General features: G+C 38.2%; 1 protein-coding gene across 1 annotated transcript in view; it reads left to right on the top strand.

Moving 5' to 3' along the window:
- Dpp10 (dipeptidyl peptidase like 10) overlaps positions 1-13,698 on the top strand; it is a 604,540-nt gene that overhangs the window by 140,787 nt on the left and 450,055 nt on the right. The window contains exon 3 of the mRNA XM_051203984.1: positions 11,629-11,724. Within this exon, the coding sequence (XP_051059941.1) occupies positions 11,629-11,724 (96 nt within the window). The remainder of the gene's footprint in view (positions 1-11,628; positions 11,725-13,698) is intronic.

Genomic DNA, 13,698 nt, shown 5'->3' with positions numbered 1-13,698 from the left:
GGTCAGAAGAAATTCTGTTTTAACACACCACACTTACTGCAACTTGCCCCATCCCAGAGGCTGTACTAAATGCCTGACATGTATGGTTTTAGCTAACCTTCCACCACTAACATGAAGTAGAATATTTATTCATACTCCTCAGTACTTGCTTGAGTGTTATAAATTATGATAGTTAAAATTCAACTGACAGGTTTTCTATCTTGTAACTTTCATTTCTTATTGTGTGTACATGCATGCATGCACACACAAAATAAAAATGGTCAGCTACATACAATCTGACAATAAAGAAGGAGACAAGATTTGTGTATTATGCTTCCACTTGGAAATAGGTTCTAGAAGAAAAGCATGCATTCAAATATATCCCGGTTTAGAAAATGAATTTAGTTATATGATGGCTTACATTTTAAAATGCTTAATTTATTTTACATACCAATCACAGTTTCCCCTCCCTCCCCTCCCCTCCTTCCCACCTCCCCCTTCCTTTCTACTCTACCCCCTCCCATTCACTTCTCAGGAAGGGTAAGGAACCTCATGGGGAGTCAACAAAGTCTGCCATATCAAATTGAGGCAAGACCAAGCTCCTCCCCACTGCATCAAGGTTGAGCAAGGCATCCCACCATAGGGAACAGGCCCCAAAAAGCCCAGCTCATGTGCCAGGAGCCTCACAAGCAGACCAAGCTACACAACTGTCACCCACATGCAGAGGGCCTGGTTGGTCTCATGCAGGCTTCCTAGCTGTTGGTCTAGAGTCTACAAGCTCCCATGAGCTCAAATCAGCTGTCTCTGTAGGTTTCCCTGTTATGATCTTAACTCTCCCCCCACCCCCAACTCATATAATCCATCCTCCCTCTCTTGGACTGGACTCCAGGATCTCAGCCTAGTTCTTGGCTCTGGATCTCTGCATCTGCTTCCATCAATTAACTGGATGAAGGCTCTATGATGACAGTTGGGGTGGTCACCAATCTGATTACAGAGGGCCAGTTCACACGCCCTTTTCACTATTGCTAGGCGTCATAGCTGTGGATTCCTGGGAGTTAAATGATAGTATGTTATATAAAATATCAAAATCAAAGGCTAACGAGTCGAATATTGGTGAAGAATTTACTAATCTCATTTTTCTTTTTCTTTCTTTTTAATAAGAAAACTATTGTCAAATATAAATGGTTTAAGAAAAGAAAGTAGCATTATGAAAGTCAACTTCTAATACACCAGAACGAACAAGTTGAATTTCCAGGGACTACAAATAGATGTAGTTTAGTACATTTATAGATTGTTGCTTTGGGGCTTCTACTTAAGTGGGTGACTTAGAATTCAACATGGCCTTGTCAAGAAGCCTGAAGTTTCTTTCACACACAGATCTAAGCTGTAGGTTATTATTCAAATTATTCATAACTGGGGCCTTTCAAACTGACAGAGTCAAATGTTCTTCCTGAAAAAAACAGACACCTGGATGAATTTCCCATTTTAATGCATTTCTTCATTAAGTATTAAGAGCTGTTAGATACTGTTTTAGGTAGCCTGGCTACCTAAATAAATAGCTTTTACATTCTAAGAGACTGAGCCTCACAGCTGAGTTAACACACCTTAAGGCCATTTGAGGCTGGATCTGATATCCTGCTGCAAACCCAGCCTGTTTGTTGTTTGTTTAACCTACCTCAAAAGAAAAAAAAAAAAAAAAAACCAAAGCAAAGCAAAACTATAGAATAACCAACCTTACCTTAATTGGGTTTCCCATGTAGTCAGCTTTTACAATCTATGCTATTGTATAGCTTTAATCTCAAATTACATATTGTTCCATGCCCCTGACTCAGAGCAATATTTGTGTGTATGAATGTGTGCTATGGAAGTCATATACTGAAAACAGCCAAAGGGTTGAAAGAAACTTCACACAGCAAACATCTGGCATAGCTGTTGAAATCGACACGGGACCCCAGTTTAATAATAGTGTGTCTGCAGTACTGTTTGTTCTCTTGGTCATTTGGGGGTCTTTGGGGTCAGTCAGAGCCAGTAAGTTAATCCCCTTTAAAATTCTGTTAAAGATTTCTATAAAGTGCCTTGTTCCATCCCGATGGGACAGTGAATACGGAACAAAGCCCCCAGCTACAGAGACATAGGAGATAGGAACACATCTGAGATGCACAAGAGACAGACTACAGAGGCTGAAACCCACAAACTGCAGACTGGAAGCATGCGGGGAGAGGAGGGATGGAGAATGCAGATTGGGCTCAGGTCAAATTAGGCCAAAGGCAAATGCTGAGTTTCATTCTTTAATGTGACACTGACTCATTTTGGTGCATTTGAGGTTATTTTTAACATGTTTGAACAATGGATAGTGATAACAAACCTGAGACAATATACAGGCATGTTGTACCTATGAAAAAAGAAACAATTATAACCCCCAATAAAACAATAAAATAACTTTGTACATTTCTCGGATAAAAAAATTAAAATTTCTTTATAGTGTATCATGTATTTTTTGAATTATGATAATAACTGACACTTAATGAGGCTAGTACTCTGCCTAGAGATCTCTTTATGACCTTTCATTTGAATAGAAAATAAAACCAGATATGAAAAAGCATTATTTATAAACTTATTCCCACATATGTCTGTGGGCTTTTCTTCCATTCCATCAACATGTATTCTTTGTACATCTGTTGGTTTTTGGCACAGGGTCTCACTGCGTAGCCCTGGCCTGGACCTCCTATGTAGACGAGGTTGGACTCAAACTCAGGGAGATCCACCTATCTCTGTCTTCTGAGTGCTAGGATTAAAGGTGGTACCATGTTCTGGTTAATATGCATTCTTATTCCTTAAATGTCTACTGAGAACTATATAGTTTCTTTTCTTTCTTTTTTTTTAACTTCTTTACTAAATCTTTGTGGGTTTTACATCAGCCACGCCAATTCTGTTCACCTCTGAGCCCCCCACCCCCCAATCCCTGTTGCATCTTCCCCCAAAAGAAAACACAATAAGCAAGCAAACAAAGCAAGAACAAAAAGAAAAAGAAAAAGAAAAAAATGTAATAAACCAAAGCAGAATGAGACAAACCCACACTCACAACAGTAAGATCTCTGCCTCTCCTTCTCTTATAACTCTTTATCACCTCTAATTATAGCATTTCTTGGCCTGTTACAGGGTAACTGCGCTTAAAGAATTCACACACACACACACACACACACACGCACACACACACACGTATGCATATTTAAATATTTAGGAAGATAGATTTCTAGTGAATTTTAAAAAACACTGTTTAGTGTTAGTCATCCTTCTCCATTTTCCCTCTTGTAGTACCCTGAACCCACACCTGTCACCTGTGGACAGCGGTTTCTGTCCCTCCGTCCCACCCGGGCTTGCTGCTGTTTAGTCCCAAATGAATACACAGAGGCATATATTAATTATAAACTGCTTGGGTCATGCCTCAGGCTCCTTATTGGTTAGCTCTCTCTTAGTTATTAACCCCTTTCTATTAATCTATGTGTTTCCGCATGGTCTTGGCTTACCAGAAAACGCCTGGAGTCATATCTTCCCGGTAGCTAGATGGTGTCTTCATCGATACTCACTCTCTCTGAGTTCTTCTTCCTAGCCTTCTCCTAATCTGGTAGCCCCGCCTAACTTTCTGCCTGGCTCCATCCTGCCTGTTCATTGGTTGAAACAGCGTTATGCATCAACCAATATGAGAAACGTACATTCACAGCATACAGAAGGGCATTCCCCATCACACATCCCCACTACACTCTTCCTGTTGTTCTATTATTCCCCTTTAACCATTCCAGCCATTGTACTTTGTCCCTTGAAGTCCACCCATTGTCACTAATTTCCTGATCTCCAAGGGTATTCGAAACAGAGCACAAATATCTAAATATTCATAAGGGAACATGTGTCATCAATCTTTCTGGGCCTGGTTACCAACTCCATCCATTTACCTGTAAATTTAATGATTTCATTTTTTTTTTGATAGCTGAGCAATAATCCATTGTGTAAACGTACAGCACTCCATTATCCATTCATTATCTAATGGGCACCTAAGCTGTTTCTGCTTCTTGGTTGCTGCAAATAAAAAAAGCACTGAACATGGATGTGCAGATATCTCTGTATTAAGCTGCAAAGGCTTTTGAGAATGTTGCCAAGAGCGGTATTTCTGGATCTCATTGTAGATCAATTTTCAGCATTGTGAGGAAACTGCACACTGATTTCCATAGCGGCTATACCAGTTTGCCCTTTTACCTGGAGTGAATAGTGTTCCTTTCCCCCATATCCACGCTAGCATTTGTTGTCATTGTTTGGTACTTTGCTTTGTCTCACTTTCTGCTTTGTCTTAGCCATTCTGCCCGGGGTGACATGAAATGACAGAGTCATTTTAATATGCATGCTTCTGGTGGCTAAGAATATGGAATGTTAAAAGAAAAAAATTATCTGTATATATTTTATGTTTTGAGAATGATGTGTTTAGTTCCATGTCTCATTTTTGACTGGGTTGGTTATTTGCTTGTTTTTTGTATGCCTGCATGCATGGGAGTTGTCTGTGTACCCTAGTGCATTCCTGGATGTCAAAAAAAAAGCTAAACAACAAACAAACAAACAACAGACATTGGGAGTGAAGCCAGTTTGCTCCTTTCAATTTTCTGAGTGTTCCAGAAATGTAACTGAGGTTGCTAAGCTTGTACAGCAATGGACATTACCTGCTGAGCCAAATTAATGGTCCTGTTCATTTCCTAATAAATTAGGTAATATGAAGCACCATTTGTGGGGCTGGCAAGATGGCTCAGTAGGTAAAAGCACCTGTTCCCAAACCAGATGGCCCGAGTTCTGGTCCCAGGACTGTCGTGATAAAGGTAAAGAGAAGAAAAGAGAGCTGCAATGTTTCCTGATCTCCAGTCATGCCCTCTAGCATGCAAATCACACACAGGCATGTATGTATCCACAAACATAAGAATAAATTCAGATAAAATAAAAATTTAAGAAAACATTTCGTGATCCAAATTATTTCCAATTCTGTAACTTTTGACAGCAGCTAGTCTACGATGTAGCATTTCCTCCCATAGTGAGAGAAGATAGTGCAATAAAAACAAAGAATAAGATGAAATGAGTACTTTAGGGGTTATGCACAATCTCAGTCAAGTCTGATTGGCCCATTAGAGGATATAAAACACCAAGTATTTTTAAAAACCTAGAATCTAAACTTGGCTGCTATGATGTGTACTCTGCAGTTTCAGCCGGTTCTGTGAAGAGGGAAGAGCACGGAGCTTTGCCTGGTTGTTTAAAAAAAAAAAAATGCCTAAGGACTGGCAAGAAAGCTCGGTAGTTGAAGCGCTTTCCCCCAAGACAGACAGCCTGAGTTTGAGTTCCAGAACTCACATGGTGGAAGGAGAGAATGGACTCTGCTGAGGTGTCCTCTGTCTTCCACATGAGTGACATGGCACCCTCTCCCAACAAATAAATTAAAAATATCATTACAAAATGTTTTTAAATGGAAGCACATTGTAGGAGATAGCCAAATAAAAAGGCAGTGGAGTTGCAGGTTAACTGGAAGACAGATGGAGGGACAATCCCATGACTTTCCTCTCCTTGGGAGGAATACTGAATAACTTGATTAGATTTTTTTCCTTTTATTCATATTTTAGCAGGAAATTGTTCCAAATGGGCTTTTAAATTAAAGGAAATATTTCAGAACCTCTGATATCAAGAATAAACCAGATAAAAGTAACACAATTATTTCCAGTAAAGACAACCATAGAACTGAAAGTCTATCAATTAGTTTTTTTGTCTGTTCAATACTGAAGGATGTAACTTTTCTCTTTTGAGATTATGCAGCCAACTCATTTCAGAAGGCCATTTAGGAGCAAGATTGGATTCCTTTTTTGGAAGGAAGAACAGAATTATCAATAGAAGTCTATGATCTTAAATAACAGACTAAAGCCTAAGAAAGAACATGGAGTGAATTTTTCAATTTTTGTTCTAGTACTGAATTCACATTTCCAAAAAGGAGCAATTTAGCTGCTTCTATACCCTGTAGCTATTTGAAAGTTATGAGTCCTTTTTATAGGTCTGTAAATACTGTTATTATTATTATTATATTCTCCATTTCTCTGGAGTTTTGTGGTGTTCATAACCGTAGCATAGTCTCGCATGGTTCAGAAATATTAATCACTTTAATAGCAATGATCACCCTGTGATAGTTTTTCAGACTGGCATGCATATATAAACATAGGTGTGCACAAATATAAGTGGACTACTTTGTTAGTTTAGACACTCCTGGGTTTTCAGGAGCTTCCACCAGGATGGAAAACATTCTATCAGGAGGATATTGCTATACAAGTAGCCAGAAGGGAAGTATGTAGGGAGACAGGAAAAAGAAATGGAAGAATTGAGGAATGAAGGGGTAGAGATGGGAAGACAAGGAGAGGAAGTTGAGGATGAGAAGGGAGAAGGGGAGGGAGGGACTTTAGGGTCAGGATACAGTCCCAGAGGGAGTCCCTGAATATCTACTCTCTTCAACTATGTATCGCTTCCTAAATTTCCATCACTCTGAATGCTCATGTATCACCAACACTAGAAGAACCCATGGGTGAGTCTCAATCAGCATGATCCAATCACTGGGTCAAATATTTGGGGAAATCACATTTTGAAAAGGAAAGACTTATTTTTCTCACAGATTTCGAGGCTTATAAATGAAGACTCATGGTGTTTCTGACTCCTGTTTCTGCAATATTGTAAGAAAATAAGACATGGTACATAGAGTGTGCAGAGTTGGGGCTCACGTTATGGTTGTGATGTGTGACTTTTCCTAAGAAGGCATGGACTCTTCCAAGATGTGGCACTGAGACAAGTCAAAGTGATTCTATCGAAGTCCAACATGGAGAACCCAAAGCATACAAGTATTATTGAAGCATGATTGACAAGGCAGTGGCATATACAAAGCCAATTCCTACATGTGTGATGACTCACAAATGTTGCATCCCCAGAACTCCATGAACAACTTGTAGGCAGATTCATCGATTAGTCTCCTCTTCCCAGTGGTCCCTACTGCTTACAAAACCTTGGGGAGGGGAGAAGCTTGTGACCCTCCTAGCTTTAGGGACTTCCTGTGTTGCTTGAGTTGTTTACTTGCAAAGTCTTAAAGATCTACTCTCAATGATCTGATGCTTCAGTTTGGGACTTTCTAACTATCAAGCAGCCCTCCTTCAGGATGACTTTTATTTTGGAGGATATTGTTATAAAGCAAATGAATACCAGAGAAAAAAATGCATGAAAGGAAAGGTGGAAGAATAGAGGAATGAAGATGTAGGAAAGGAGAACAAGAGAGCCCGGCACAGCAAGGGGGTTAGGAAAAGAGGGAGGATGGGGAAAAGAGTGGAGACTTAAAGAAGGAAGGGGGAAAGAGCGGAGGAGATGGGGGCTGGATGAAAGGAGAAAGGGATGGGGAAGAGTAGGAAAGGAGAGGGGAGGAAAGGGAAAAGCGTGGAGGGAAAGGAAGGCTGTGAGGGTAAGAGGGGAAGCTAGGGGCAGGATATAGTCCCACAGGGAGTCCCTGGTGATCTACAATCTTTAACTAGATCTTACCTATACCTTTCCATTGCTCTTGATATTCATTTTATAAACCCAGCACTAAATGAATCCATGGGTGAGGTTAGAGTCCTCGTGAGCTAATCACTTCCCCAAAGCTGCTCCCCTGAACTCTCCTGCTCTGGGTATCACCCGTTCAACACACGAGCATTTAGGAAATATTTTTAATCTAGCTATTGCAGATCCCTTATATTTCAATTCTAAATAATTCAAGAGAATTATGTTCAAACAAACTTTCTAAGAAAGATAAATCCCCATAGAAGTAAACATTCAGTTTTAGCAAATATTTTTATGATATTGGGGTGATTTAAAGCCCCTCCACTGAAGTTATTAAGGGAGGAGCTTTGCCTGACAACATGATATATAATCTGTCCAGTTTGCTTTTGGGCCATCTTGTAGTGTTCACTTGGAGTGACTGAGGTACCTGAATGGCATTGAAGATTCTCTACTATAAATTAGTTTTGCAATTAAACCACTGAGACAGTCATTAAAACGAATGAAATTGTAAGCATTTTTGAGGTAACTCTCCTTCTGTCCAATTGTCACTTAAGTTCATGAGGAATTAGGTTTCAATGTGAGTTTATATGTGTTTCCTTTTTCCTTTTTAAAAGACTTCAATTTTACAGTTTGTACATACAGGAGTGTGTATATATGTGTATTGTTACAAACAAAGCTCTGAAGTAGCTATGTTAAATTTAGGCTCCATATATGAGAAGGCTCATGACCTTGACTTTTTGAGACTGACCTAATGAGCTTATTATAATCATCTATGAAGAACCCTGGTTGCCAGAGGTAGTAGATGGGTAGAGTTATTGGGGGAGGGAGGATAAGGTAAGGGTTCATGAGACCCTTGTGATAACTCTTCTGTATCTTGACTGGTATGGCTGTTGTCACCAATGGCATAGAACTAAACACACTAAATGAATATAACATGCAATGAAGTCAACAAGGGGCAAGGAGCTTACCATTGCAGTACTTTTCTCTGCTCGTATGTAGCAAAATGTTCTCCATGGAGGGAAGGTGAATGAAGAGTGTACAGGTCCTGGTTGTGATAGCTTTCCACTAAAATTGCATATGAACCTACAATTACATAAAAATATACATTAAACAACAGATTCTTAAAACGTTAGTAAAGAGATATATGGTGTTACTGAATTTCAGAAAAGCAAAAGATTCAATTATCATCAGTATTTGTTAATAATTTTCCTTTATCCTCCAGAATTTCATATCTATATGAATTTCTGACTATTTGTGATATAGTATATACTAATCTTATCTATAACAGTCACTATAACAGTCATTAGGAGAATTCTGTCCTCAATAACATCAGGCTGTTAGCAGTAAATCCAGTGGGGACATGAACTATATGCGAAATCAAAAAATGGCATATTCCAAATGTAATAAAAAGCAAGTGGTAGGTTGTCCCCAGCATCAATAGTGAAAACTTTAAAAGGTTTTCTGATGCCGTGTGTGGGTGTGTGGATGTGTGTGCGCGCATGTGCAGAGAAAGAGAGATAAAGATTCCTAGCTGAGAGGGGTTCAGTATGATGTGTTTTATAATGCAAGAAGACATGTTTGAAGGGGCTTGAAGGATGGCTCAGCTGTTAAGAGTGCTTGTTATTCCTTCCGAAGACCCACATTCAGTTCTCAGGGACCATTTGCAACTCCACCTACAACTGACCATATATGTCCTTCTCGCCCCTGTGCTCATGTGCACACTCACACAGAAATAGAAATACCAATATATTTTAAAAAGCAAAGGAGGTGCTGGCGAATTAGAAATGTTGGTTTTGAATATTTGAATAGTACTTACATACATACCTTCATACACACACGTGTATATTCTTGTGTATATATTCATCATCCTAAAAGGTACAGTAAGCAAAGTATGTAAAACTTGCTCAGATGTAGAGAGAGCACTTGCTTGTGATTTGAGAGTCCCTGAGTTCAAATTCCCAGTGATGGAAAAGATAAAGTTTATTGGGGTTTTTAGAAACTTCCAAATTGACTTTCAGAGTATCTAAAGGGCTTGAATTCTTGTAGGCAATGATAATCAATCTGTTGCTGGGGCTTTCTGTGGCATCTTGAGCAAGATAAGTTCCAGGTCTCTGAAATTCCTCAGCATCCTGCATCATTATGCTTCTTCTACCACAGGCTTTATTTTGTAAATGAATGCCCCTCTGAATGCACAGGTCTCCTACTTCCAGGAACACTTGTTATTTGAAACGTTTTGTTAGAATTCAGAACGTTCCATGTCTTTAGAGTTATTTTTATTCATTTGTATTTATAACTGCATGCACAAGCGTCCATAAAGGTGAGGAGAGGGCATCAGATACTCTGGAGCTAGAATTACAGGAAGTCTTGGGCTCTCCAAATGTGGGTACTAAGAACCAAACATGGGTTCTCTGGAAAATCAATTAAGTGCCTGTAACTGCTATGCTCTAACTCCAAGGAAGTTCCAATTTTGACCTTTCTGATTTCCTCCGTAAACAGTCAGATGAATGTCTTTGTCTACCATATTCTTTCACATCTGCATATGTTCACATCTGGTGTTAAAGTAGAGATCAAATAATTCTCACACTTTTTAAAAAGTTATCTTGGCAGCCATAGTGTTAGTTAACAGATTCACTGGAATTATTTTTTTTTTAAAGAAATATATTTTTTACATTCCAATCCCAGTTCCCACTTCCTCCTCTCCTCCCACTCCCTTCACTTCCTCCCAACACTACCTTCCATCCATCTGCTCCTTGGAGAGGGCAAGGCCTCCCCCAGGGATTGTGTTTTAAATGGGTGACTGAGCTCCATGCTACAGAGAAGCCACAGCACGCTCTTGGTACAGCAAATGCTGAACTTTTCAAAGACAAAAGAGTGAGATTAGTACATGTCTTTGACATTTTGTTTTCAGCCAGAGGGAAGGTCATAGCTAAAAGGTCACCAAGAAGAATCCACTCATTCACAAATAAACAATGCTACGATTTTGCAAGAAAGTGACAAATTGTTTTCTATTGCTCTGTGAATGTGGAGGAGTCTTACAAATAGAGCTTCATAATTCAAGCCATACTCTTCCATTTCTGGGCTGTGGAATGTAGAAAGAGAATCAAGTCATGTTTATCTTCCAAATGTGGGTACTAAGAACCAAACATGGGTTCTCTGGAAAATCAATTAAGTGCCTGTAACTGCTAAGCTCTAACTCCAAGGAAGTTCCAATTTTGACCTTTCTGATTCCCCTGTAAACAGTCAGATGCATGTCTTTGTCTACCATATTCTTTCACATCTGCATATGTTCACATCTGGTGTTAAAGTAGATAATTCTCACACTTTTTAAAAAGTTATCTTGGCAGCCATAGTGTTAGTTAACAGATTCACTGGAATTTTTTCCAGAGTTAATTTGAAGTACTTGACTTCTTTGTCGCTTTTTACTCTGTGAACTTGGCATTCAGGAATATGATTCACTTAGGATTTGCTATGTAGTAACTGGGTGGTAGAATTTTGTATTTTTTCTATATATTTGAATTGTCTTGGGTTAGGAAGTTCTGTCTCACCTGTGAAATACCCCCACCTCTTTCATAGTCAGCTTTTTACAAAAAGGCTGTTTACAGTTAGTGTGAAAAAGTGAGGAATGGCTTATGATTAAAGATGCAAAAGTGGATCTTGTTAAATAGTGCAAACAACAGTTCTTGACTGTTTCTGTAGTGTGCCCACATACGCTTTGAGAAAGATCTATTAATGTCGAACTAAAACAATTTCCTACTAAAACTCTATGATTTATTTAAAAATTTATGGCCAGGTGTGGTAGTACACCCCTAGAATGTTAGCTCATGAGATCAGGAGGCAAGAGGATCAGGAATTCAAGGCCAGTCTCCATTTCATAAGATCTTTCTTGCAAAAGAAAACAAAGAGTTAAGAAGCAATCTCTGAGTGTCAAAATCTAATTCAAATGCTCCCTTCAGATGGATGTCTAGTTAATATATATTTTGAAGCAACATTTTTTAAATCTTATGTCTCATTTCTGTAAGAAAAACAACACAACAAATTCCTGACTTTGCATTTCTTTTTCAGATGAGCTAACAAATTCCTCAGAAACAAGATTGTCGCTAGAGGAGCTTTTGGGGAAAGGATTCGGACTTCATAATCCAGAAGCTCGGTGGATCAATGGTAGGTGTAAAACATTTCCTGCATTTTGTTAGTTTGAATTCTCTTTAAAATGAAAAAAAAAAATGATGCTTGAAGTGAACGCACTACTGTAATTCTTTGAGATTCACAAGTGTAATAAACCATCTGAGAACTTAGGCTCATTCTAGAGAGAACCAGTTTCTCAAGAATATATCACTACTGCTATAGCTGTCTTCAACATCTAAAACTGACTATTGTGTATCTCCTATTTTTTGTTCTTTCTCTCTGCCCCAGAAATGAAAGGTCTTTAGTTTTTCTTAAAGCTTGTTACAATAAATATGAAAATAAAACAAAACCATTATGTGTGGTAACTTGTATATTTGTTCATCTTAATGGATGGTGGTAAGAGGAGTTATTAGCTAAACTATCCAGAAAAAATTATTTGTGAGGATAGGTGCAAGCCTTCTTTGTGTGCATGTCTAATTTGTCTGACTGTGCTAATCATCTCAAGTACTAGATGTAATACTTCATTTATTTTCACCAGAGGGTCATTTGTAAAATAGACCCAAAGTTTTCCTTTTTATCAGATAAAAATAATTTTATTAATGATTTATTTCTTCTCAAATTTTCTACCAAATCGTCAGAATGACTATTCTAATTGTGTGGACATATTTTCATTAGGATGTATAGATTTTGGGTTTTGGTTTATTTTGCTGTATGATATGATGGTTTTCTTGCAAGTTCTTTGTTCTTTATTAAAGTTCTTTATAAAAGTCTTAATAATAAAAACTTAACCATTAATTTCTAAACACTATTAAAAAGTTATATCTGAACTCAGGAGGACAAGGGTAAAATCAAACTTACTAATCTGATCTCAAGATAATTCCAGGAAAGTAACCAGAACGTGGATATATCTATTATATAAGTGAATGAATGCCTTTACTTGACACCTACTGTCATTTTTTCCTGAACATATTGTTATGATAAAAGCTTTGCTCTAGCCCGTGGCATCCATATAGTCAATGATATTTATGGTGGAGGTTCTACCCAAGATCCCCATCTCCCTCCAAACCCTGCTACATCTCAGAAAGCCAGCCAAATGATGGTCCCTCCCCCAGAGATACTCAAGACCAGTCCCACAGGGTATTTAGACTGTCCCCCAGAGAACAGACAAATGGTTTTTCTGGTCTCCCTTTCCCATGTCCTCTCTGAGTGCATTGTATACATTAAATCTGGGCTCTTTCTAAATCAGTTTGATTTGGTCTGACTTAGATTGCTGCAGGGATTTTCTTAATATAATTTTACATTTTCCTTTGTAATTGTTGGTAAATTTGAGATCAGTTATCTAAAGAATGTTTTGTTTCCTCTATGAGTATTTATATTGTATCGTTTTTATCACAAATATTGTCAAAGATGGCTTGTAAAATATGTATTATTGAAGACAGCCCTGATGGATGGGTGTTCCAGGTTGGTCATTATCCCAGGTTGTATACTGTCCATATAATTTTCAACACATGTTTTAATCAAAGGAGCTGATAAAAGGAATGCTTCCAGAATTCTATTCTTTAAACACTACTAACTTTGAAATTATTAGATTTGAAGTGATGACTCATCCTCCTTTCTATTAATCATGATTTTGAACCAAACTGTAGACATTACTGTAGTCACACTTTAGAATGGAAGAAAAAAAAAATCGTAGCCTTTCTCAGACTAGCTTGTACTGTTTAAACATGCATTCTAATTTTGTTTACAATTGATACTGTGGTATCCTAACACTTAAGGAAAACATTCAGCCCAGCAAAGAACTGTATGGCAGGTTGAAATACATTTAGTATCTTGGACACAAATTTGTTTTTATACTGCTCAAGGTTTGAAATTCACTGTGTTTCTATTTTTTTTTTTTTTTTTTTTTTTTTTTTGCAATTTCCTTAACCATCTTTGATGAACTTGATCTTGAGGTGGTACCTGGAGGCAGCTCTGCAGGTTTAGTTAAACCACAGCTATGGCATTCTAATC

The sequence above is a fragment of the Phodopus roborovskii genome, unplaced genomic scaffold, assembly GCF_943737965.1.
Source record: "Phodopus roborovskii unplaced genomic scaffold, PHOROB, whole genome shotgun sequence".
Taxonomy (NCBI): Eukaryota; Metazoa; Chordata; class Mammalia; order Rodentia; family Cricetidae; genus Phodopus; species Phodopus roborovskii.
Note: the sequence above shows the minus strand (reverse complement) of the source record. Positions and strands in the feature narration are given on the sequence as shown.